Source organism: Neopsephotus bourkii, unplaced genomic scaffold (assembly GCF_033783945.1).
Source record: "Neopsephotus bourkii isolate Nb327-2 ecotype Australia unplaced genomic scaffold, CSIRO-AGI_Nbou_v1 NB_1768, whole genome shotgun sequence".
NCBI lineage: Eukaryota > Metazoa > Chordata > Aves > Psittaciformes > Psittacidae > Neopsephotus > Neopsephotus bourkii.
This window is the reverse complement of record NW_026902242.1, coordinates 8,422,089-8,448,075: the sequence shown is the minus strand read 5'-3', so window position 1 is coordinate 8,448,075 and position 25,987 is coordinate 8,422,089. Positions and strand designations below refer to the sequence as shown.

At 42.8% G+C, this 25,987-nt stretch overlaps 1 protein-coding gene across 5 annotated transcripts in view; it reads left to right on the top strand.

The window, feature by feature from the left end:
* The window catches only part of LOC133225946 (glypican-5-like), a 379,953-nt gene that overhangs the window by 26,588 nt on the left and 327,378 nt on the right, over positions 1 to 25,987 (top strand). For 2 of the 5 annotated variants that reach the window (XM_061378923.1, XM_061378922.1), the window contains exon 1: positions 23,127 to 23,368. The exons of the other annotated variants lie outside the window; for them this stretch is intronic. In XM_061378923.1, the coding sequence (XP_061234907.1) occupies positions 23,200 to 23,368 (169 nt within the window). In that variant the 5' untranslated portion in view covers positions 23,127 to 23,199. Of the gene's footprint in view, positions 1 to 23,126; positions 23,369 to 25,987 lie in introns of those variants that run through there. 5 annotated transcript variants of the gene reach the window in all.

The window sequence follows — 25,987 nt, the reverse complement described above, 5'->3', positions numbered from 1 at the left end:
GTTGCTGTGCCACAAACTGAGCACAGAGGTCATGTATTCCAGGCTTGGGCATTAGTTTTCTAATGGTAACTGACACTTCAGTTGGGCGTCTGGAAAGATGAGTGTGTAATACTCTTCAGTTGCCATAGTTGGCAGTGGCTGCCAGTGTTGATAACTTGTACTGATTAATTAGAGAATCAATTACCAATTAACAACTAAAAACTTGTTTTTTTCCAGATTATTTTTAGGCAATATTGTAAAAGTTATCTTGTTCATTTAGCATCTTCCTAGGATAAATTTCTGGCTCCTTTTTTTCTGTTCTGTGCCACAGTTGGACTATGCTGACACTGCCTCCCCAGGGGCTTCTCTCTTAAACAAATGTATTTGTGTATTTTGGCCTTAAGCTACCGATTTTTTTTTTTTTTTGCTGCTGAAATGAATTGCAGCAGATCTGCCTCCTTTCTGAAACTATCCTCTGCCTTGTGCCATAATTCCAGTGGAGGAAATATTTAAACTGATGAGACTTGTTTTATTTTGCATATGCAGCATATTTATGTTTTTACTATGGCCCAACATGAGAACAAGCTATGAGTCTTAAATTCTTTCTTGATGGGACAAGCTGTATTCCTTCCTTTTGGCTTAAGACCCTTATCCTGAGGTTTTTGAGCACATCAATCAAGTAGCCATTTTAAGAACCGTTCAGTAACCAGAGATTGAAGCCATCTTTTTGCTAGCTGTATTCTTTCATCCTATAGTCATATGTTCATCCTAGTTTTATATGGTGGAAGTAACACAAGTGTGCTGAAGATATACCTGTCCTTTCGATAACTCTGCTCTGCCTTCTCTTACGTCCTTTGACAAACCAAGGGATTAAAATATCAGTTTCTAAGGGTAAATAAAAACTAAGATCTTGCTAATACTTCACTATCTTCACATACTGGGGAGGGAAGATTTCTCTAAGGGTTTTTACTTCTCTTCCTGTGTGACTTTTTCCAGTGTTTTTTGGTGACTCTTAGATCAGTTGATTGTGGGTGACTTTCAGACCATGAAAATACAGCACAGTGAGCACAATGTACCCTCTTTGACTTTCAGCTCATATTTTTGCCCTTCCCACTGTGACACACACATTCTTTGCCAAGCAGTGAATAGTTTGCACTTAAGATGAAAATAGGTGAAATGCCAATGGCAGAATGCCAAAGCTTGCTGTTTCTGCTTTTTGTGCAATAACAGTGCACAGTTGTGCTCTGGAGCCTGATGGAAACAATAGCACAGCTCTGTGCAGGAGAAATGCATGTTGTTAAGTGATCAAAGAAGGGGAAAAACTGATTATGTGAGCCTGGAACAAAAATAAAGGGAATGCTTTTTAATCCAAAGTCAAAGTAATTAAATGCTCAGCTAGAATAGCAGTTGTCATTCACTTAAATAATACAGTTACTCTCAGATTCATCTTCAATGTCCTCTCTGCCTGCTGTTTTAAGGTGACTTATTAACCATGACTCATCTCTTTATTTAGAACATTTCTGGAGAAGTGATTGTCACCAGTCTCTTGCCCACAATACTTTGAGCTGCACCTAGAACATCTTGGTAGCTTCTACCCCAACATGTAGGAAGTTGTGAGGTTAGAAGCCCTGTTGTGGTCCTCAATTCACAAATGGGGACATGCATGAGTCCCCTTTATTCATTTTGGGCGTCTGACCTTGGAACACTGGGAAAGCAAAACTAAATGACACAAAATACTGTTATAGCATTGAGTGCTGTGCAGAGCTGTCACAGGGAGGTAGTGCAGTTGTATGCTATCAGGTTAGTGTGGCAGGCATGGTGCAGAGGGTGAAGGCTCCTCTAGAAAACTGGTGAGCTCTTCCCTCTGACTGAGGTCTAGGATGGGCAAAGGCCAGCCCTGGGGGAAGACCTGCCTTGGATTGTGAGCAATATCGCTAGAAATGGGTGCTGCACTTGAGTTTTAATTGTATAGCACCTACAGATATGCAGATAGTCTTCACATGTATAGATATGCAGGTAGCCTTCATCTACCACTGCAGTGTGTGGAAATGAACTTGTCTGGTTTGATGTTACATCATCCTTTTACATCATTTTACATGATCCACACTTCTGTCCAAAGGTGTCTTCAATCATTACTTCTGGCTTGTACCAGGATGAGCAAATTATTTCCTTCTTCCTGGGGGACTGGTATGAGCCTGTTAAAAAACACGATAGAAGGCTTTTATGATCTTTACCATAAGCCTGAAGACTGAACTCTACAGAGATGGGAACTACCTTTAAGATCTCTCTGAGTAACTGAGAGATGGGTTCATAGGATAATTAAGAGAAAGGGACCTGGGGAAATCTGGTCCAAACTTGTGTGAAAAGCAATCCTAACATTCTAGTTGAGGTTATTCAGGGGCATCTGTTCTGGGATGATCACATCATTGATTCAGTTGATGTCTACCATTTGGTGAATCAGAAATGAAGTACAGTGACCTTAAAGTGCAGTCTCATTTTCAAGGATTAAAATGCTAAACTTGAAAAGAATTTCTGAGAATATTTTAACTGAAGGTTGAGGTATTTCAGAAATAACATGGAAAATAAATGGGATTGAACTGGGGAAACCTCAGGTTCTGGTTTCTTCTGCAACCACAATAATTTGCTTAGATTGGCAAAAGGCTTTGACCAAACAAAGTTAGCGCTTTTCAGCAAAAAATTAATTGTTCAAAAGAAAAAACCAGCACCACCTCTTACTCCACTGCAATCCTTTTCAGGGCTTATCTTGAGCTTCCTGAGAATCTTGTTACACGAAGTAGCAGTAAATCTGTGTTGTTTTTACTTTATGTGACAAAACTAAACTACTATCTTAAAACTCCAGTGCAATGGTCTACCAATTTATCTTTCAACAGCTTGGATACGCTCAGGAAAATTATTCTCTGGGGCCTCCAGCAATTTCATGTGATGATTTATTGGAGTTTGGCTTCTATCTTATTTTCTTTGAAGTTCTACCTTTGATTTTTTGGTTATTTTTGACTCTGAAGTGTGATCACATTCCTGTCACTTAGAACTTCAGACACTTGAATGAAATTCCCTGTCTTGATGACAGAGGAAGTTGTCAAAACTCCAGAAATATGACTCTGGGAAATCTGGGTTTAATGAGGTTCTTTGGTTTGTCTGATACCCTACTGCTTTTTGTCGGCCTATGTAGGTTGTACATTGAGAAACTTTGGTGGCAACAGTGGTAAATAATGGGTTTATCCCTTTTGTAGAGATGAACAGGACTGTGCTTTCCTGGCATGCTCTAATTCTCCCAAGGGCATTACGGTAATCCTCACATTTGTCACTTCTCTGTACCACAGTAGGCTCCTTGGGAGGACCATGACTCCATTATACAGCATGGCTTTCATGCAGAGGTATGAAGAGATAACTATTCACTTGGTGATCAGCTTAAGTAGGAGACATAACGGGTGGCTCGAAGCTTGATATGAGTATGATGCTGATGGTAAAAAGCAGCATTTCCAACCCACCTTCAGAGTAGCCAATGGAAACTATCTTGATATCATGCAAAAAAAGTGGTCTTGAAAGATGTTTTCCAATCTAAATTTCCAATTCCAATCTAATTTCAAGTTCTCTGTTTATGTTGGGTTACAGGTCATGTTAGTCTATGAAAACAGGTACAAAGACTGCTGCCCTGAGCTCTATGCTTTATTTACTTAGATTAGTATGGAGAAGGTGGCAGATACTAATTACCATACTTCCTTGTTTGTTGCTAATCCTCTAGCTTGTGTCTGGACAAAATCCTATAGATGTTCATTGGTTGAACTGAGGCTGCATCTCTGCTGCACAGAGCCCCCTGATTATCTCACTCTGGAGTAGCATGTGGTCCCAGGCTCATGAGCTGAGCTGGCAGGGATGACCAGTTGTGTGATGTGCTTTGTCTGTTCTCATCCTTATTTCTGTAACACAAAGCTTTTGCAAGCAGCAGCGCTATGACAGGGGGATCCTCCTACTGAAGACCAGCTTAGTGTCAGAACCCCAGGATCTTTGAGGGCAGTAAGGACTTGACAAATACATATATATGACCAGATTATGTTGACATACAATTACGAGGGGCATTTCCACAGCTCCTGCCACCCACTCAACAGTAGTAGGGGAGAGAAGGGGTACCCCAATGTATTCTTAACTGTGTGCTGGTTTAGAACAACTCTGGTGTTAAAACACTGATTTTTTTTTTTTTTGGACACATATGTGGAATTTTAGCCTGAAGCTCATTTTTACAGCCAAGTTATAAACCCCCAAAGCAAGGATTTGTTATAAAAACACTGGTCTAACCTTGAAGCACAACAGTACTAGTGGCAGTTGCTGCTGTGGTGTAGTTTAAAAAACTAAGTGTGTGGAATAGCTTGTGTTAATTACTCTTAAACCTGTTAGTGTGTTATGGCTGGCAAGCTCTGAGCAGCTCAGCTTTCTGCAGCAGAGGAATGGTGTTTAGTTTGGGGCTTGCTTTTTTATAAAACCCAAACAAAGAAAAGATTAGACACTATAATGATTTCATGGTTTAAAATCTCTGTGCTAGAAACAACCTAATTAAATTCCTGACATCATCAGTTTTGTTAGTAAATAGTAACCATGGATGTGGAAGAATCTTGCATCTCATTACATTCAGCATAGAGTTTCAATACAAGAGCCATTAGCTGTGGTGTGGAAATGTAAAAACAAAGGGAAAGTATGGGACACGTTTTTTCCTCCCATTGATCCAGAACACAGCCCTGGAAGATCTGTAATTAATTATCAGGGCTTTAATGTAGGGCAGTAGGCCATAGGTTTTCTCTAGTGAATTTAATACATGACAGCATATTCTACAAGATAAAGGAGATGGAATACATAAAAATTATTCCAAGTCAAGGAAAAAAGTAATTGTACAGTGCAGTTAAAGCAAGTATGTATTTTGCACTGTCTCGTGGTGGCATTTGTATGTATGTGTCTATCTCGGGACTGATGCAGTCCAGATGAATAATCATTTACTATACCTCTCAATGCAGTTTGAAAAGAGAATCTAGATTTATTTGGATAAGTGGTGACAGCATTGAATGTTTAAGCAAGGGTGAATTAGCATGCAGACAGCAAACATGGGCAGAAGGGAAACAGACTTTCTCATAAAGGAACTGATTAGAATTACTCAATGCCATTCTTTCTTTACCAGGAGATGTACTAGTTAGCACTTCATTTGAATGCAAACAACAAACAACTGATGTTCAGTTACCAAGGATTGACATAAAACTGGTATCTTCAAAGGAAGTGAGGCTGATTCAATGCAATTAGAACAGATTTTGTTTTGGACTTGTGAATAAATTGGTACAATATGTCTGAAAGCCACTGTGCAGCATCTTTGTCCACTCTGCAGGCTCCAGTTCTGTAGTTGAGAGGATTTATGCTCAGTCTTGCAAGTAGTAATAGTCATTTCAAAGCCAGCACTGAGGTCCTCCATGAACTTCTATGCAAGATTTTATCTTTTATATTATTAAGCCTCATTAAAGGCTCATTACAGATTGCTTTTTAGTAAAGCTTTAAACATAGGTGATGATCACAATACAAAACCCATAATAAACCCCTGTTCAGGTACACAACAACTTTAGAGTGTGTTACCAGTTTCAAAAGGGAGATTTGCTTTAAAATCAGCAGCTAATCATTTGTTTCTTGCTGGTTTTCTGCTTTAAAACCAGCAGCTAATCATCTGTTTCTTGCTGGTTTTCTGAACAGTTCTGTGGGAACAGGGATCTTTTAGGAGCTCAGGTAAGGTGCAGCTGGAGTCCCAGTGAGACACACCCTTCTTACTTAAGAAAAGATGAATGTTATGCAGCTTCGTGTTAATTGTCACCTCCCAATGCCTTTTCTTTAAGGAAAATTGAGTGATCTGGAGCTTGTTAGATTGAGTAAAGAAATTCCCATGACTCTTAACAGGCAGTGCATCAGGCTATTCTGTGATTCCTTGCACACAATCCAGGTTTCAGAAGACAGTGTTTAGTTTTCTCCCATTGTGTGGGATTCCTTTACTGGTGAATGAAGTCAGAGTAGACTTCATGAACAAGGATATCTTGGAAATTTGTGAAAGTATAACCTTTTAGGTATGGAAAAAGGGGTTTCAGAAACTTCCTGTCATTGTTTAGAAATGTATAAAGAAGACAAATGAAAAAAAAAACAAAACAGTTTTTATCTTTAATAATATAATAGGTTAGGGGATAAAGGGGCCTGTATTGGAACCTGCTGTCAATCAGGGAGTACCTAGCATTAAATACTGCTCTGGAAACCTCTTAAACATGGAACTTGGTGCAATGAATCCATAGCTGTAACATGTTGATTCCTTTGTTACATTTGTGGGAAGCAGAGATTTCATTACGTAGTCTGTACAGTGATGCATAAAATACATGTTTATCATCTTGCTGTATATATTCCATGTGTTTGATCAGCAGTATATTAATCCCTGTTTGTTATATGGATTTATTCTTTGCACCCAGGCCATCTTTTAATGAGAAATTTCTATGTCTCTAGAGAAATTATGAAAATAAGTATTCAGTAATTTTTTGTTATTGATGATTTACTGGTGTATCGTGTGGTCTGTCATCTTGGTGTCCACAAAAGGATCTAATGGGGAAATCACATAGCTATACTGCTAACCTAAAGCAGTGTTAAGAAAATATGCTGAAATTAATGGGCATTACTTGAGAATTTTCTTTTTATCAGTTTTCTTACACAAAACTTGATTATATCAGATGCCTTTAAACCAACTGGAATAACTCTTCTGAATGGAGCTGGCTTTTCCCATATACTATAGCTACAGGTTTTTTCCATCTGGAGAGAAATTCTGGCCTTTGAAAGGAAAGGTTTGCTTTGTTGTAACTAAAAAAAAAAAGGGAAACGAGAAAAAAATAGAAATCGGTGGTGTTCTCTAGATGGGAGGTGCTCAAGACTTCATGCATACCATTCAGCTAGAGATATTGACATCTAGTTACTTCAAAATGGGGAAAAATATTTAAAATGTGAAGTTTATAGTAGCAAGAGCTATTATAATGGCTGTAGTCCACTTCTGTTGTTACAGACTTTACTATTCAGGTGGCAGTAGATGGATTGCTGAGACCAGACTGGTTACTGCATGGAGAAATTGCCCTCCTAAAAATCTGATTCAAGTGGTTAAGTTAGTCAGGAAGTGTTAAGGGGTAAATGCATTCTTCTCCAATTGTTGCCATAATGGAAAGAGGATAGTGAGCCATGGAAGACCTAGGTTTCTTTTATGGCTTGAATATTTCTTCATATGAAGTACTTTGAACTGTCTTTGCCTTTTAAGAGGAAGCTTTATGTTTCTATTTAACTCCTACTACCTCCTTCTGGAGCTTTGTCCCACCTTGCTGAAATCTTCTATGTCATGTGGAATTCCTATCCTTTTTCAGGTGGAATTCTAAATTGTGGCAGTGCCTCTTTTTGCAGGATGCTTCTTAACAGCCTGAGGAGAGGGCCATTACCTGAAAAGCAGAAGCAGCCCCTGTGTGCCCATTTCTGCCAGCTAAATGCAGTTCCAGTTGCCTGACCTTATGCTAAGAGACCTCCAGCCCTCTGCTCTACCAAAGCAGTTTTCTTTTCTTGCAGTTAACAGTAGGAAGGATAAGGGCTGGTTGGTTCAAGTCTGGGAGTTTTGATAAACTCCACTGTCCTTGTGCCAGGGTAAATGGGAATGCAGATTGATGATATACAAGGGACACAGGAGGGAGTCATTTGTAAGTTTTCCCTGCTGCAGTGAGCAGCTGTGGAAGTTCTCATTGCAAACTTCTGTATATTTTCTTTCTGTTATGAATAGTACTGGAAGGGAAAAGTCTTTCCAGAAAGGAAATAAAACTAGGAAAAATGATTCAGTGCAGGCAGCTTAACATGAAGAATGCTTCTGTCCTGGAAAAATGATTATTGTCATGCCTCTTTTCTCATGGGTAAACTGAGGTATCATAGAATTGAATTCTGCTATCTAAAGAATTTCTTCTATTACAATAATTTCGAGTCGATATGATAGCATATTTTTAGCCTGGCCACTAGGAGATACATTTAGATTTCTCAGGAATTTGTAGGGAGGGGCTTGAGAGCCTGAACTGATCAGGAGGACCTTAAATGTGGTTAGAGTATCTGCCAGTAACATGAGTTAGCAAGGTGGATTATGTCCCAGTCCTGTTTACAAGAAGATGATTCACTCAAGTACACTGTTCTGGTCTGCTCTGATTCCTCTCCTATTTCCTATCATTATTATTCTTTTTTCAAAATGGGAATGGGTGAAGGGGTAAGGGAGCAAGTGCCCCACTCGTAAATTTCACCCATACGGAGCAAAAAGATCCCTTTTGGCCACAAGCTTGATGTGGTATTGAAGGAAGTGGGAAAAGTAGAAAGAAGATGAATTTCGAGTTCTTGTAGCCAGTTATGGGAAGGGGGTTGTGTAGAAGATTGCATTAGGAAGAGAGCCTCTTTAGGTCAAATAGTAATCCTTGATGTGTTATTGCTACCAGATGCTCTTAGATGCTGCCAAGTTGGACAGGTTTCCCTGCTTTATCATCTCTGTGTAAGCATCTGCTCTCAGATCTTCTGAATATTTCTGAATGAAGAAAGATGTCCACAGGAAAATTCCTGCTGGTGGAGTGCCATGTAACTTGAAATAGCACTGCCCCTTGGTAATAACAGGTCAACAAAAATAACAAAATTCCCCTTGGATTCCTGTCTCCTGTAGCTCAGAGCTCATTCCTGTAAGGTAGATGGGATATTCTGGAGGTGGGACTGTCTCTTGACTCCTGTACTAAGCTATGAGAGATCATAACAGGCTTTCCAAATAGATGCTTTGTTGTCATTGCTCACCTTTGGATCTCTGTGTCCATAGTGGCAGTGATTCATATCAGCTAAAGAGTTGCAACTTGTTTGATGTATATTAACATATGCATAATGTTCATTTTATATTCTCTCATTTAAAGAATAAAAACTTTTAGTGGAGGTAGTGCTGTAAATGATGGTGGAAATGTTAAGTGCAGAAAAAACGCATAGTAGTGGCAAAAATAACAGAAAGGTAGTTAAAGGTGGCTAAATAGGGAATTGCTGGGTATGCTCAAGTGGAAGAGGAGAGTTTCCAGGTCATGGAAGGAAGGGCTGGCCACTTGGGAAGAATATAAGGCTGCTGCTAGAGGATGTAGGAAAGCTGCTAGGATGACTAAGGCCTCCTTGGAATTAAAGCTGGCGAGAGGGGCAAGGACAGCAGAAAGAGCTTTTTCAAATACATGGCAGGTAAAACTAACACCAGAGGCAATGTAGGCCCGCTGATGAACGGGACGGGTGCCCTGGTGACAGAAGATACAGAGATGGCAGAGTTACTGAATGCCTTCTTTGTCTCTGTCTACTCTGCTGGAGGCAGTCCTGAAGAGCCCTGTACCGCTGAGACCCCGGATGAAGATAGGTCAACGGAGCGGTTTGCCTTAGTCAATGAGGAATGGGTTAGAGACCAGTTGAGCAATCTGGATATCCATAAATCCATGGGTCCGGATGGGATGCACCCGCGGGTGCTGAGGGAACTGGCGGAGGTCATTGCTAGACCGCTCTCCATCATCTTTACCAAATCTTGGGAAACGGGAGAGGTGCCTGAGGACTGGAGGAGAGCAAATGTCACTCCTGTCTTCAAAAAGGGCAAGAAGGAGGACCCAGGTAACTATAGACCGGTTAGCCTCACCTCCATTCCTGGGAAAGTGATGGAACACCTTATCCTTGGTGCCATCTTAAGGCATATCAAGGATAAGAGGGTTATGAGGGGCAGTCAACATGGCTTCACCAAGGGGAAGTCACGCTTGACCAATCTCGTAGCCTTTTATGAGGAAATAACACGGTGCATGGATGATGGCAGAGCGGTGGATGTGGTCTACCTTGACTTCAGCAAAGCGTTTGACACAGTCTCCCACAGCATCCTTGCGGCTAAATTGAGGAAGTGTGGTCTGGATGATCGGGTAGTGAGGTGGACTGTGAACTGGCTGAAGGAGAGAAGCCAGAGCGTTGTAGTCTATGGGGCGGAGTCTAGTTGGAGGCCTGTATCTAGTGGAGTGCCTCAAGGGTCGGTACTGGGACCAGTATTATTTAATATATTCATCAATGATTTAGATGAGGGAATTGAGTGTACTATCAGCAAGTTTGCTGATGACACTAAGCTGGGAGGAGTGGCCGACACGCCAGAAGGCTGTGCTGCCATCCAGAGGGACCTGGACAGGCTGGAGAGCTGGGCGGGCAATAACTTGATGAAATATAACAAGGGAAAGTGTAGAGTCCTGCATCTGGGCAGGAACAACCCCAGGTTCCAGTATAGGCTGGGGAACGACCTGTTAGAGAGCAGTGTAGGGGAGAGGGACCTGGGGGTCCTGGTGGACGACAGGGTGACCATGAGCCGACACTGTGCCCTTGTGGCCAAGAAGGCCAATGGCATCCTGGGGTGTATTAGAAGGGGGGTGGTTAGTAGGTCGAGAGAGGTCCTCCTTCCCCTCTACTCGGCCCTGGTGAGACCTCATCTGGAATATTGTGTCCAGTTCTGGGCCCCTCAGTTTAAGAAGGACAGGGACCTGCTGGAGAGAGTCCAGCGCAGGGCAACTAAGATGATTAAGGGAGTGGAGCATCTCCCTTATGAGGAAAGACTGAGGGAGCTGGGTCTCTATAGTTTGGAGAAGAGGAGATTGAGGGGTGACCTTATTAGTGTATATAAATATATAAAGGGGGAGTGTCACGAGGATGGAGCCAGGCTCTTCTCAGTGGCAAACAATGATAGGACAAGGGGAAATGGGTACAAACTGGAACACAAGAGGTTCCACTTAAACTTGAGAAGAAACTTCTTCTCAGTGAGGGTGACGGAACACTGGAACAGGCTGCCCAGGGAGGTTGTGGAGTCTCCTTCTCTGGAGACATTCAAAACCCGCCTGGACACGTTCCTGTGTAACCTTATCTAGGTGTTCCTGCTCCGGCAGGGGGATTGGACTAGATGATCTTTTGAGGTCCCTTCCAATCTCTAACATACTGTGGTACTGTGATACTGTGAAAGGTAGATTGAGATTAGACATTAAGAAGAAATTCTTCCCTGTGAGGGTGCTGAGGTGCTGGCACAGGGTGCCCAGAGAAGCTGTGGCTGCCCCATCCCTGGCAGTGTTCAAGGGCAGGTTGGACCAGGGCTTGGAGCAGCCTGCTCTAGTGGAAGGTGGCAGGGGGCTGGAACTGAATGAGCTTTAAGGTCCTTGCCTACCAAAACCATTCCATGATCCTACTGTCTTGCTCAGGGAGCCCACATCCATTGCATAGCCACCTCCTGCTTCTGAGGAATTGCTTCAGCCTTTTGCATTTGTGTTCAATCTGGAAGAGGGATTGGGAACTGGCCCAGAAAGAAATCTCGACTTGCTTAGGGCTGTGTCAAAGGTAGATTATCCAAAACTTTGGCCCCAAGACAAAGATGACAGCAGTCGTCTTCACTCAGGAGGAAATGAAATGTAACAGCCTGCATGAGTCATGCATTTTTAGTACATCAGCTCTCACTCTATTGCCAGAAAATGTACTAACCACATAAGATTGTCTATCTTACGTAAAGACATCTTTGAAAGCTCTGGCATTGCCAGAGCTAACAAAATGGACTGTAGATGCTATTGTTCTCTCCAAGCACCTCAGAATTTTCACTTGGTTCTTCCTCATGGATGTCTTATGCATTTCTCTCCCTTGTAGATGTTAATAGAAAAGAGTCTCTGAACATCAGCAAATAGATGCTCAGTCCTGTCTTGAATAGTGGCAAATTGAGCCAGCCCTCCATTTTCAGTGGCTTAGATCTGGTTTCCTAATCTCACGCACCTTTTCAAAGGTGTTCCTTCTATGCTTAGCCTGATCTGAATACTGCTAAGCACAAAAGGTTTAGGTTCTTGCAACTATGGGAGTATTTTCACCTCTGTTGGTGAGCAACCAACTTCTGTGTAGCTTCTGTATCACACGTTCATGAGTCTTGTCTGTCGATCTATTCCTTCCGAGTAACTGGTAGCTAAGACCTCATTCTGTGATAACCATTTCCAGATAATACTTTGAGTACTTGCATGAGTTGGTATGTAATGGACAATTGAAAAAGGAGAGAGCTTATTCTATCAAACAGCTTGAAAAATTCTCTAAGCAAAATAAAAACAAGAGGAAAGGCTCATTTTTTGGGTAGCAAAACATATTCCTAGTTGAAAATTGGATCAAACTTTTGTTTTTACTTAGTATCTTTTTGAGTGATTATCTTTTGTTTTATATTAAAGCCAATCTGCCCTTCCACATCAGATGATACCAAGGAAATTAAGAGACTGATTTTTGTATTGTCGACATCACCTTTTTTAAATATAATCCATGCAAAGTCAAATCTGGATTGTCAGATTGCTTCACAGAATATTGCTGAAAAACCAGTGATCGTGCTGAATTGTTGCAAATAATTTTCACCTTAAAGGTTCTGCACACAAAAATTTGCATGCTTCATAAAAAAATAACAAAATAACACAAAAGTTCCCACCCCCTGCCACAGGCAGGGACACCTTCCACTAGAGCAGGTTGCTCCAAGCCCTATCCAACTTGGCCTTGAACACTGCCAGGCATGGGCCAGCCACAGCTTCTCTGGGCACTCTGTGCCAGTTAACTAAGGAAAATCTGCTGTTTATTCCCACTTTATGACTTTGCAAATATCCCCAAGGTGCAGTTTTTCCCTTCCAAATTGAGTCCTATTAGGTTAATTATTGCCCTGCAATAGGCAAGTCAAGGTGGCCATTGATGCAAATGTCAACAGTCCATGAATAATCTTTAACACAATGTATTCTGACTGAACTAGTTAGGTTTTTCTCCATGCATCACATGCTTATCTAAAAACAGTATATGAAGAATAACTTCAAACTCAGGATATTCTTTGTTGGCTCAAAGTGTATAAAGCCTGAGTAACAGTTGTTCTATACAGTCTAATGCTGCTTGCGTCCAATGCAGATATCAGAGTGTAAAATCTGTCAGAGAGGGACATCAGATGGATTTGTAATGGTCTCTGAAGGGTCTTTGGCTCCATAAGCCAGTTAATGGATTGTACGCAGCCACATGCAGTACTTCCATTTCTTATAGCTATAATAGAATTATAGTTTTCATTTAATAACCAACCCAAGTATAATTCAACACAAAGACACATTATATTCCATTTTAGTAAATGAAGCATGGCACAGTTTAAGTGGCATATCGAAACTAAAAAAAAAACAGGCTTACTCTCTACTTCTTTCACAAAGAAGCTTGCCACATACCAAGATCTTTCAGTGCAAATTCAAATTGTGAGTATATAGTAAATCCTAATATCTAGTTTACTGATAGCTTTTAAGGCTCTCTGCTTCTTAAACTCCTAATTTAAAGGGCTGATTTCTTGCATGCTGACTTGACATACAGTGCCACTGCAGGGGGAGGAGACCTGTGGCTAATGCATTGCTTGGTGGAAGTATATAAACCCTATCAAAAAACCCACCAGCATCCCCAGCTTCACCTGCGGCTGTCCTGGTGAGATGGAACTGTTGCAATGGAACTCGAAGGTTCCCCAAGTGGCAGTATGAAAACAGAGCAGAAAGTGGGTGTCCTTCTTGAGAGGGCACCAGCCCTTGTCTCTATGGTTGGAGATGAGACATGTTCAGGAGAACCAGGCCACAGCAGACCTGTCCTGAAGCTCAGAGGGCTCAGATTTGCTTTGCACTGGTTTTGAAGATTCTTGGATCAGGCATATGGTTACCATTAAGTGGAAAGATTCCTGTTCGTTCAGCTCTCCAACTGTGTGAAGAACTTGAGGAAGACCTTGGGTGACATGTCTTGGGGCCCACATTTTTTCCAGACGTTGTTCAGGGCAGAAATCCACTTCCAGCTAGCCCTGGACTTGGTTTTGAAGAAAGAAAATGAGCTGTGTATAATAGGTGGTGCTATCACCACTGAGTAATCTGTACTTGAAAGTCAAACAAAGCTTGCCTGTTACTTTGTGAGTACGGGTGGGATTTATCTTCAGTTTTGTCACTAAAGATTGCCTCTAAGAAATCCCAGCAGTCAGTGAGAATAGATGGCTGAGAATCTAGCTATGGCTTTATGGACCTGGAGTCCTCCAGGGACTGTCACAAATCCCATGATGTCTCCCAAGTGCTTGATTTGTGCAGCTGATGCTCTGATTTTGCAGGAAGATGCCTATAAACTCATGTTGCCAACAGCCTCGATTGGCGTCATAGATGCAGAGGCTCAGGAGAGTACATTATTCCAGCAAATGTCAGCATTAATTTGCACTTACTTAGGGCTCATCTGCTTTTCCCTGCAGTCTTCTGGAAAAGAAGGATTAGTCATGTACATGAAAAATTCAGGGTCTTGCGGATGAAGCCAGGACCTGCCTTAATATCCTGGGGAGCAGTGTGTGCTGTGGGAGGGTGCAGCAGACTCGCCTCCAAGCAGAGGTGTTCTGTCATTGCCTGTTACACCATCTGTTAGTGGAAGCACCATGAAACTCATGTACCAGAAAGCTGCAGAGATGCCTCCCCAAATGGGCTGCAATTTAAACTTCTGATCCACTGTCTAGAACCACTAATACAGACCTGCTGCAACAAAAAGCCCCATTGAAATCAGGGGACTTTGGCAAGAACTGGTAGGACTGAAGCTGAAGGGGTTGAATTCCTCTGGGTCACTTATGTGAGGAACTGCAGCAATTGCTGTAGTATTTGTGAACAAAACTAACAGGGAAGACTGTGCACTGACATACGAATCTAATTGGGTTGTTTCATTCATGTTCTCTCACTTTGAAAAATGCTTTCCAGCTCTGGGATTCTTCTATCATCAGATCTAATGTAAGTCACTCTACAGTGTAAGACAAAACAGTAACAGATGACTTTAAATATTTAACCAAAAAACTAAGGTTTTAAATATAGTTGAGAAAGACAGTGGTATATCTAACATGCAATGTACATGTAAATGTAGCCCACTATGCTTCTTTTTCATCTTTCTGATTCTCTGCCATACTTCCTCAGATTGGAAAGGTGCTGAGTATCGCCCAAACAAGGATCCTGCAGGCCAAGTCATGCAGGAGACCTGCCCAATTCCACCATTTCCAGCTCTTGTTCTGACGGACACCTCCACAAGTCCATTTGGAGTGAATGCATTGGCAGAACCAGAGGGGAGCCTCGAACAGTGGACTTGCCCCAGCATTACAGAACTACAAAGCTTTTTGCAGCTCTCCTGCAGATTTGTTCTCCAGAATTCTGCCATTGGACATGTTTACTGTAGACTGTGACCTTTAGCAGGGGTGATTGTCTAAAGCTGACAATACCAAATACCAATTAGAAAAAGTTCTTTTCAACATGCATTTCCTGAGAAATAGGATATTTTAAACAAATGTTTCAAAATGCATAGGCCAACTTCCCTGGCGTGCATCAGCAGTGGCTTACGCCTGTTTGGCTGTTGCTGTTCCAGCCTTCAGGCTATCAAGCTGCTGTTGCTCTTCATTATGAATTGGACTAGGAGCAGAGTATAGATTAAACATCTGGAAGTCAGACTTGGAGAAATATGGTGCTTTTTTCATGTCTGTCTGTTTTTTTTCCTTTCTCCACTGCAGTTTTCCCTGGTAAATGATTGTCAATCTCCATGGCATCATTTTTTAACACAACCCTCCCCTACAGCAGCTCATACAGCTAGTGGGTGCCGCTATGCAAGTCCTGGAGGGCACGTACTGAGGAGCTTAACAGAGGCTCTTACTCAGAAGTATAACACAATAAGTACCTGGCTGTCCAGAGAGTGACATATCTGTCGTATTTGGTCACCTGATCTTTGGAGCTGAGCTTGAATAAGATTCTTGCCACTTGGAAGGGGTTTGTGCAGCATTTGACTTTAGGCAAGGAGGCAAGTTCGCATTAAATAAGTTTGAAGTCATGTTCTTGGTCTATGCAATATAAACATACATCAGTTGGTCCCCTATAATAACTTTTCTGTAGCAACAGAAATTTATACTCAGGACCTACTTGGTCTCTCCTGGTAGTTGGTGCCTGTGATGCTGTGTGTGCTGTCTGGAGCATGCTTTGATCAAAGGCAGGTGCTGCATGGTGGCTGCATAGTACACTTCACATGGGTCTACTGTTGGAACCCTCATGTAACTTCTATAGGCAAATTGTAGGGAAAGGAGTGGTTCTTGTGCCATGCATTGGAAGGCTTCCCATGAGAACTTCTGTTGCCACCAACATACTGGGTGTTGCAGGTGGGATGCCATGAGGCTGGCAACAGTTCTAGAATCATAGAATCATGATAGTTTGGATTAGAAGGGACTTTCAAAGGTCATCTACTTTAACTTACTGCAATGAATGGAGACATCTCCAACTAGATCAGGTTGCCTGAAGCCACATCCAGCCTGGCCTTGAATGCTTCCAGGGATGGTGCATCCACCACCTCTCCGGGCAACCTGTGCCAGTGCTTTACCACACTCACAGTAAACATTTTCTTCCTCAAGTCCAGCCTCTTTTAGTTACAAAGTTTGGCCCTAGCATGCTTTGTAGGTGTCAGATGGGGGGAAGTTGGGTGAGTTGAAAGCACATGTGCTAGTTCAGAAACTAAAAAAAGCAGGTGATGTGAACCTGCCATGCCATACATGTGTGGTGGCAACCAGCCTGCTTTCTGCTTGAGTCATAGTTGCAGGAAGGTTTACGCTTTTTCACTAGGCTCAGCCTGTGTTGTTCTGGAAATCCAGAGGCTTCTCCTCCCTTTCCTGTGTGCCTTCCAGACATAATCCCCATCTGCTGCTGCAGTCCTCCACCCCTCTTGCTGGATGACAGCTGCAGAAACTTGTGCCTGGGTATATTTACCCTTATTTAACCCTGGGTTTGCATCCTTCTGACCCTTCCCGTGAAGGGAAGAGGTACTTACTGTGATCCAGCATGTGGAGACTTGCTCCCTGGACACGCAAAGTTGAAATGGTCTGCAAATACACTAGTGATATGTGAGAGTAGCAGCAGTATCTTTTCTGATTGTGTTTTTTGCACTCATTAAGGAGATATACTTTATTTCACACCAATATGGTAAGGATAATGAATTATGTTGTATCAGCTAAGAAGCACAGTGGTTCTGAGCTATTAAGTTTTACCACTAAGCTGAACACATAAACAAGTATTGAGAAGAGAAAGTAGTGGCTGGTGGTAACAGTAATGTGAGATGTCAGAGGAGTTCATTTATTCTGACAAACTAGTTTATATTCTAGGATGATTTTTCTCATGTTGATAAAGTGTCAATGTTAGCTCTGAACTTTGCTATTTATGACCTCTCATGGAAAGTTGCAAGGCAGAAAGGGAAGATAAACAATTGGAACAATACAATTAAGGCAACCCCCCAGTTCAGTTAATGAGAGACACCAGTGTCAAGTAAATCATCCCATGGAAACAGAGCTATTTGAAAATGCACTGGCATCACTTACAGTACAGTGGGCAATTAGTTTTAATTAACTTCAAATTCTGACACATAGTTAAAAACAATCTTTTCTGAGTGCTCAGCTAGACAAATAAAAGTTGGGTCACTTTGTCTTGCTAGAAGAAAGTATTTTAAGTATTATAGTCATGCTATTCACACTTGTACTGTAAGTACTGTGTCATCTTTTTAATTTGTTATGAAATAGTACTTTTGGAAGATGAACTTGTACCGTTCTATAAGCCTTTAAGGGCACTGCTTTTCAAGAGGAACAGATTGGATTATTAAAAGCTGTTCTGAATTATTTCACAATCCAGTTAAAGTCCAACATGTTGTGATTTTACTTGTTTGTTTGTTTGTTTGTTTTTTGTTTTTTTTTTAACCTGTCAGGGAAGAAACAGCCAGGAGTTCTTTTAAGTTTATCAGATATTACAGGTAACTTTTGAGGCATATTCTAAGGTTAAATCTGGCACTTTTAAATGTGCTATTGTATATGTGGCACTATGTAAGTCCTAAGCAAATATTCTGTGGGAGCTAAGGGGGTGGCTGCTTTGTATTACGGTGGCTCAATGGAGCACGTATGCCCTTGTCACAACCTGCAGTATCATAGAATCATGAATGGCTTGAGTTGGAAGAGACCTTAAAGCTTGTTCAGTTCCAACTCTCTGCCACAGGCAGGGACACCTTCCACTAGTGCAGGTTGCTCCAAGCCCCATCCAACCTGGCCTTGAACACTGCCATGGATAGGGCAGCCACAGCTTCTCTGGGCACCCTGTGCCAGTGCCTCAGCACCCTCACAGGGAAGAATTTCTGCTTAATTTCTCCCCTCTGTCAGATTTCCCCTTGTCCTGTCCCTACAAGCCATTGTTAAAAGCCCCTATCCAGATTTCTTTTCAGCCCCTTTAGGCACTGGAAGCTGCTCTGAAGTCTCCACAGAGACTTTTCCAGGCTGAACAAGCCCGTTTCTCCCAGCTTGTCTTCGTAGCAAAGGTGCTCCAGCCCCACATATGCGCTGTCCTGTATGTCTAGCCTGTTGGACCATTCCAGAGAGCAAAAATGACTTTCTATAAATGTTCTCTTAAATTGATATTTATGAAGTTCAGTACTGTAAGAGAATGTGCTACTTGGAAATGTTCTACTGAGAACCTCTGATGCAGCCCTGTGCAGTCTAAGAACTGTGAAGAAGGATTACAGAGTCTTGGGAGTGGCAGTCAATGACTCTTGAGGACAGGTAGCTTTCTCATCAGTGCTCTCAATTAAAGGGAAGGAGTTGGAAAGGGCCAGTTAAAACTTTAGTGCTATGCGTTTGATGCTGGTGTTTCATGGAATCAGCTGTGAATTCTTGGTGTTCACTGTGATGTTATTCTCATGTTGCTGGGGGGAGGAACTTCTGAAAGGTGTGCAGTAAGTTACTGACTGGTCACTTTAAACCTGTTTCCATTAATTCTCTTTTGAAGTATGTGAAACTAGAACTAGATACTTCTGCTTACATTATGCAACCCGTACTCCTTGAGTATTCTACTTGATTTTCCTTAGGCTGTGTGACAGGTTCTCACAGGATCAAGTTCAGAACTTTGTTGTTTGTCCCAGTTTAATTTGTATGCTGAGCCATGCAGATAAGGGCAGAGTTACATTCATCTTCTCAGCTGCTCAGTAACCAGGATGCTTTAGGAAGAATTCAAACAGAATAAGCTGGTATTACAGAGATGGGAAAATTGTTTGCTACCATACAGTCACCTTCACATTGTGTTTCTCAGTTATCAGCTCTGGGAGATGCTGTAAGAAAACTCTGTGTGCCTTTGCCTCCCTTGCATATCCAGTGTGATTGTTTTTCAGATGCCTGTTTCTCAGGGCAGTCTTGTTATGACAAAAAAGAAGCTGTTCTTCTGGGGGTTAGGCTGATATTTTCAGCTGATGTCATAGAAAATACATAGCAGTCACTGGTGGTCAGAGTGTGATTTGAGATGGTGATCTAGAGAGGGAGAACTGTTGCACATGGTGTTATCTCTAAATAAGCATAGTAGGTCTGATCCCTGCCAGAGGAGACAAGCCAATGGGCTAAAGGATTTGTAGTCCAAAGTAATTGCTTTCATACTGTTAAAAAGTAATATTAGGAAACTATGAAAATGTGGAAGTTTCCTATTAACTTCTGGCTGTCCTGATGTGTAGGGTTGTTGCATCAGTTGTATTTCTGTTGTTGTTCTTTGGTGGTCTAATTGTTTTTTGAGTGTTAGGATATAGTTAACAGCTGTGCCTTTCAGGCATGGGTTTTTTTCACTCTGGAAAACAGTACAACTGGCACTTTTAAACTCTGCATTTGAATGGGTCTGGTTAAGTGAAAAATACCCATGAAATAATAAGGCAGCTCAGGAATAGTGCATTCTGACCCTCACAAAGGTCTGAACACATTTTTTCCATGTGGAGTACATACAACACAGGAAACAATTCATGGTATGGCAGCATACATTCTCCTTGCACTCAGTACTTTGCGTGCAAAGAGGAGGAAATGGGATCTCTAAACAACAAAAAGGAACGATATGCCTATGCTGGAAACTTCTCTGTTAGTTTCATAGTGTTCACCACTTTAACAGATGAGAATATTTTGAGTCAAATTACCAGGAATCATTTTCTAGCAGTTCTTTTTTGTCTTGGCATAGTTGTGAATATTTGATGTGTGACTTTTCTTTACCATTTAAATACACATTTTAAATTTCAGGCTCTCTTTAAAGTTTGTTCTGACTTGAAATGTATTATTCAGAAAATAGATTTAAAGAATAAAAAACCTGAAAAACATAAAAATATGTGGAGAAAAAGCCCTACCCACTCGTATTCATTACAGATCCTTGAGGACAGAGGGGTTTGCATTTCTTTTGAGGCTGATTAAGTTGGTTTTCTTAAGCAAAAACCAGCATGTGGTTTGTGCGCATTCCAGTGACTTAAGCAGGTCCCTTAATTCTGAGTAGTCAGCTGAGTTCTTCAGGTGCTTTGGTGAAACATGTACCTTGGAAAATCAGACCCTTAAAGATAAAACAAGGCTTTAAAGACCAAGTTAGTAGCTTGGCCGGAATGGCTGAGATGCACACAGAAAGCAGCTGAATTCTAAGAGTACCCATTAAGTCCTATTGGTGAAAAGTCCAGTGTTGAAGATGAGCTTACCTTGACCATAAGGGAATTATCTCAGCTTTCATTTAAATTGCTGGCATAGCTCCAGCTATATTCAACAAGGGAAGGGCTGAGGCAGCAGGCGTACAAAACCCTGTTTCTAGGCCTGATCCCGGCCTTTCTTACGCATCTGAAGCTCATGCCGGGTATTGTGGTCACTTCAGCAGGATTAAGACTGAGCGGATTGTTTGGGCAGATTTATACTGCTATTCATTGTATGAAGCACTGATACAGATCTCAGTGACGTATGGTTAATAAATATTCATTTGTGAAAAAACAATATACCTGTTGACAAGGTAAACTGTGATATTCCAAGCAATTTGCTGAAGTATGGTAGAATGTCATGTACAATAACTGCTTAAATGGCTCTTCTGTACTGTAGTACTCTTCCAGCAAAGCACTTAAGCATGTGTTTGTCATTAAGCCCGTGACTATCTCCACAAAAGTCAATTTGACTGCCCTGCTGTATGTGGAGCACAAGCTTTGAAGAAATAGGGCCTAAATTACTTGGGGTCCCCTGTATTATGCCTGTGGTGTGTGTTCTCAGTCCTTTGGGAAGTCTGATAGTCATTTAGTAGGGAGAAGACTCCAAGGCACCTGTCACTTTGTGAGTTTAAGCACCAATCTTGCATGCTCACTGGGGCCAGAAGGTTATAATTTGTGTCAGGGAAGAGGAGTGGTAGTAAAGTGTCAGCTCAGAGATGCAGAGCTGTCAGGGATGTAGCTGTGGGCTGTGCGAGTGTGTGTGCATGCACATCATCTGTGACTACTGAAGGTGATAATGACCACCTTGTTAAGGGGGATTCAGAGCAACATATTTTAGAACATTTCTTTGAATGAAATAGGCATTTTAAATGTATTCAGATATGCCAGTGATTACAGAATATCCATTTCCTGTATTAGTCTCAAACTTTTCTCTGTCCCTTTCTCCTATCTATAAGACATATAAAAAAAGCAATCAGTGAACAGTGTGTGGATCTATTACTTTTTGCTGAGTGGTAAAAATTCAGATTCCAGCCTGAAAAGTGTAACAGCCCATCTTTAATGCTTCTCACTATATTTAGAACAAAACTTCTCCAGGCTGAACCAGCCCAGCTCTCTCAGCCTGGCTCCAGAGCAGAGCTGCTCCACCCTTGCAGCATCTCCATGACCTCCTCTGGACTTGCTCCAACACCTCCACATCCCTCTTGTGTTTTTGTCCCCCAGAGCTGGATGCAGGATGAAGGGGGGGTGTGTGTGTGTCTGTTCTCACTATTGTGCAGCAGAGGGAGAGGATCCCCTTCCTTGACCTGCTGCTCACACTCTGGGGGTGCAGCCCAGGACACAGGAGGTTTCTGGGCTCAAGCGCACACTGAGGCTGAGTCATGAAGAGCTTCTTTTTCACTCAACACCACCAAGTCCTTCTCTTCAGGACTGCTCTCCATCCAGTGTCTGCCCAGCCTGTGTTTATGCTTGGGATTGCACCAACCCATGCAGTGGGTGAGCAGAAGGCTTCTAAGGTGACTCGACTGCTTTAGAATGTAGAATCTTGAAGATACAGCTGGTTTGATCTTCCAATTTGTTTTCTTATTTTACAGGGTAAATATTCTGAATCAAATTGGTCTTTTTTTTTTTTTTCCTCCATAAAAGAGAGAATTAATCTCTTGCTGTCTTGATAGGAACAAAGTTAATACAAGCAAATAGCTTAAAGGATTTGCACTCCAGCTATGAAAGTACAACTTGGGGAACTATCTACTCCACTAAGCTCAGTCTCTTGTTACTACCTATGGGAGTGTGTAATGTTTAAATTAGCTGCAGGTGGGCTCCTTGAGCTCCATTAGAAGCATCTTGAGAGTTGCAAGTAACCTTAAAAGAAATCAGACATAATGGCCCCAAACAATAGTAATTCTTTTAGCTTGTAACGTGCTCCATATGCCTGAAAGCTTCTGTGCCTACGGGGCTGTTTGTGGCAGACTTCTTGGGTTTGGTTTTTCTGGAAATTGAGTGGTTTTGGGAAATGGAAAATATTTATGGTTGTTGAGCATAGCTCTGTACTGAAACGTGTGTTAAAGCAGTTGATATTGAAGTATGCTTAGGGCAGGGAAAAGATTGCAGAAGACCTTTCTGGTGGTGATACTGGCTACTCCCAAGGTGGTCTCTGCCCAAAGAGAGGTCTCTGTCTCCTAATGCGGCAAGCCCTTGCACTGGACTGATCAGATTCTATTCATAGAATAACGTATATACCTTCTCTTCTCCAGACTGAACCCCCCAGCTCCCTCAGCCGTTCCCCATCACACTTGTGCCCCAGGCCCTGCACCAGCTCCATTGCCCTTCTCTGGCCCCGCTCCAGCACCTCAATGTCTCTCTTGCAGTGAGGGGCCCAGAGCTGAGCACAGCAGTCTAGGTGCGGCCTCCCCGGAGGTACAATCACTGCCCTTGTCCCGTTCACACCACTGCCGGGGGGCGGTGGCGCCCCTCGCACCCCGCGGGCGGGGCCGGGGCGGGGCGGGCGGTGCTGGCTGAGGAGACGCGCGGGAGGCGGGCGGGAAGCTCCGGGACCGGCACACGGCCCGCGCCCCGCAGCGCTCCGGCCCGCGGCCGCCGGGGTGCGAGATGGCCGCAGACGGGAGCCGCGGAGTGCTGGGGCTGTGGCTGCTGGCAGCGGCGGGGCTGTGCGGCGGGGTGGCGGCGGGCAAGTCCCCCAGCTGCCACGAAGTGCGGACTGCGTTCCAGCTGCGCCAGATCGGGCCCCTCAAGCTGGTCCCCGACGTGCCTACGGCCGGTCAGTACCGACGCACCCCGGGGAGGGAGGGTGCCGCGGGTAGCTGTGGAGGGTCGGGGACGGGGGGGGAGCAGTGCCTGCCGGGCTTGCCTTAGTCTGCACTCTCGGAGCGGCGGTGGGTCCTCCCCGGGTCCGGCGCCGCCGTCGGTGCGGAGAGACGGTGCACCGCGGCTCCCTGCATCTAGAGGCGGCTTCCCTGCCGGGCGCAGGTAACGGCGAGCTCGGTGGCTTTAGCACTCTTCTTGCTGAAGTAATTGTCCAAGATCGCTGGATGCCTCCTCGGTTTGTGCGCGTATCGCTTACTGAGCGCCACCGTAAGCACCGGGCCTTTTTGCCCCGCGTTTGAGACTGGTATGATCACTTTACTAAGTACCTGAAGCAGAGGGTTTCTCCTGTAAAGGATTCCCTTCCTAAGAGGCAAATTGGTAACCGGGTTGTTAAGGAACGCTTGTGCTGCTAACTGGAGGTAGGGATCCTCAGGCAGGTTGGTGATGAGTACATAGTAGCTTCTGAATTAGGAAGTTATCTTGCAAATGAATTCAGAAGATTGCCTTAGGAAAGACAGAGGAGCACAGCCAACAGAGCTCAGCATTTGCTTGGTTAGAGTAGTGGGTCTGCAGTACTTATGAAAGTTGGTTAGCAGGGTGGTGTTCCCTTTTGCTTTGCTATACAGTTCCTGAACAATGCATGACAGCAAGGAAATGGGAAAGTAAAACACATAGAAGAAGAGATTACTTTTTATTTGCGTGTTTTACAATTACCCTGTAGAATTCAGTCATAAGGGGAAAAAGTACATCATAATGTCAAAAAATGATTAAACTCTTAGGAATGACCCCGTGTCTAGATAATGAAGTCACATCCCTGAGCTTACACATTCTAAGAAAATGCTTACAAGAGCCAGAATAAAAACCCCAAAGACTCTTGATATCCTAAGCCAATCTCTAGCACAATTGCCTGTAGGTGTGTGGTGGTATAAATGTCAACTTGGGTTATAGCTTTATTATTTTTGCACTTTTTTTTTTGTTTTCATAAAGCAGTTCAACTGAAAGCCTGTGGAGTTTGATGGAAAGGCTTATCTTTAATGAGTTTTGGATGTGTTTTCTGGCACAGGTTTCTCTCTTGGGGACTAAATTTGATAGGCCATCGGGCAGATCTCTTAGGGCAACCTTTATGGTTGTGAACGATTGTGCTGTGCTGGTGATCTTTACCTTTGCTGTGGATAAAGTAGAGATGGCACATGGCTATAAAGCTGTCCATGATCATTCAATCATTCCTCATTTGATAGCAAAAAAGATTTGCAGGATGGGCATTCTGAAGCTTGAAGTATGGTGCTGTTCTGCCGATAAAGGCATCCAGTCACACTCATCTTTGAGAGCTGGATGTGAAAGCTAGTGAAAAAAGAAGTAAACCTTTTTTTCAGCCATTTTGATGCATGCTTAACTCTGTTTCCTGAGCACTTTGTGGAAGAAGTTCCTCAAAATGTAATTAAATAGTTTCATGTTTTCTGTAAAGCTCTAGTGCTGTAGATGAAACCTGGATGCTTCTGCAAGGCAGGTTTAGATGCTGTGATGCTTCAGAGAGGTTTCATTGTATTTTTGTGTCATATTGAACTTTCCCATTGAATAACAAGCTCTCAGAAAATAAATAGCAGGAAAGGGGGTGAGGGAGATTAATACACTTTGAAATTTTAGCTCACAAGGGTTTCTTTTGAAGAGATTGATTGGAGCAGTGAAGAGATGAGAAGTGGTGCAGACTGATCTTCCCTCTTAGCTAGGTATACCCGGCTCCACCAAAGCTTGCATGTTAACCGTACCTTGCAAAGCAGCAATGCCTCATGCCTTGTGCTCTCTTTTAATTAAATACTGAAGTGTTTTCCAGTGTTTTCATCTGGCAGCTTTTATCAGTGAGTGTATCTCAACACACCCCTTTCCACACACATTTCTTTCTCTCTAGGACATTGAGGCTTATTTGTTGCGTATTATAACAACACACAAGTGTTGAAGCATCTCCCCTGAAGACAATTGTCAGTTAAAGTAGAAGAGGGGGAGAGTGGTGGGCAGCCGGGTGACACTGGGGAGCAGTATGCTTAGAATCATAGAATCCTGAATCTAGTATGGGATGAAGCCCGTGGCGAGAATCTTGTGCTTGGGTCGGGGCAATCCCTAGCACAACTGCAGGCTGGGTGGAGAATGGATGCAAGAGCAGCCCCTAAGGAGAAGGTCTTGGGGTGCTGAGTGATGAAAAGCTCAACATGACCCAGCAATGTGCACTTGAGCCCAGAAACCACCTGTGTTGAACAGGGCTTGGAGCAATCTGGTTTAGTGGAAGGTGTTCCTGCCCATGGCAGGTGGTTGGAACTGGATGAGCTTTAAGGTCCTTTCCAACCCAAACCAGTCTGGGATTCTAACTTCATGGACCAGACCTGCACTGCACTGAGGTGCTCCTCAGTTAACTGCATGTCAATTTTGTCTTGTTTTCTCTCTCTCAAAAAAAAACAACCCACAAAAAACAGAACACCTCGACAACAAAACCTTTGCAGTGTTCTTGTATGTTTACTAGATATTTTCATTCACAAAAGTGTTGAAAAGCCCTCAGCTAACCTCAAGCCAGTATTTATAG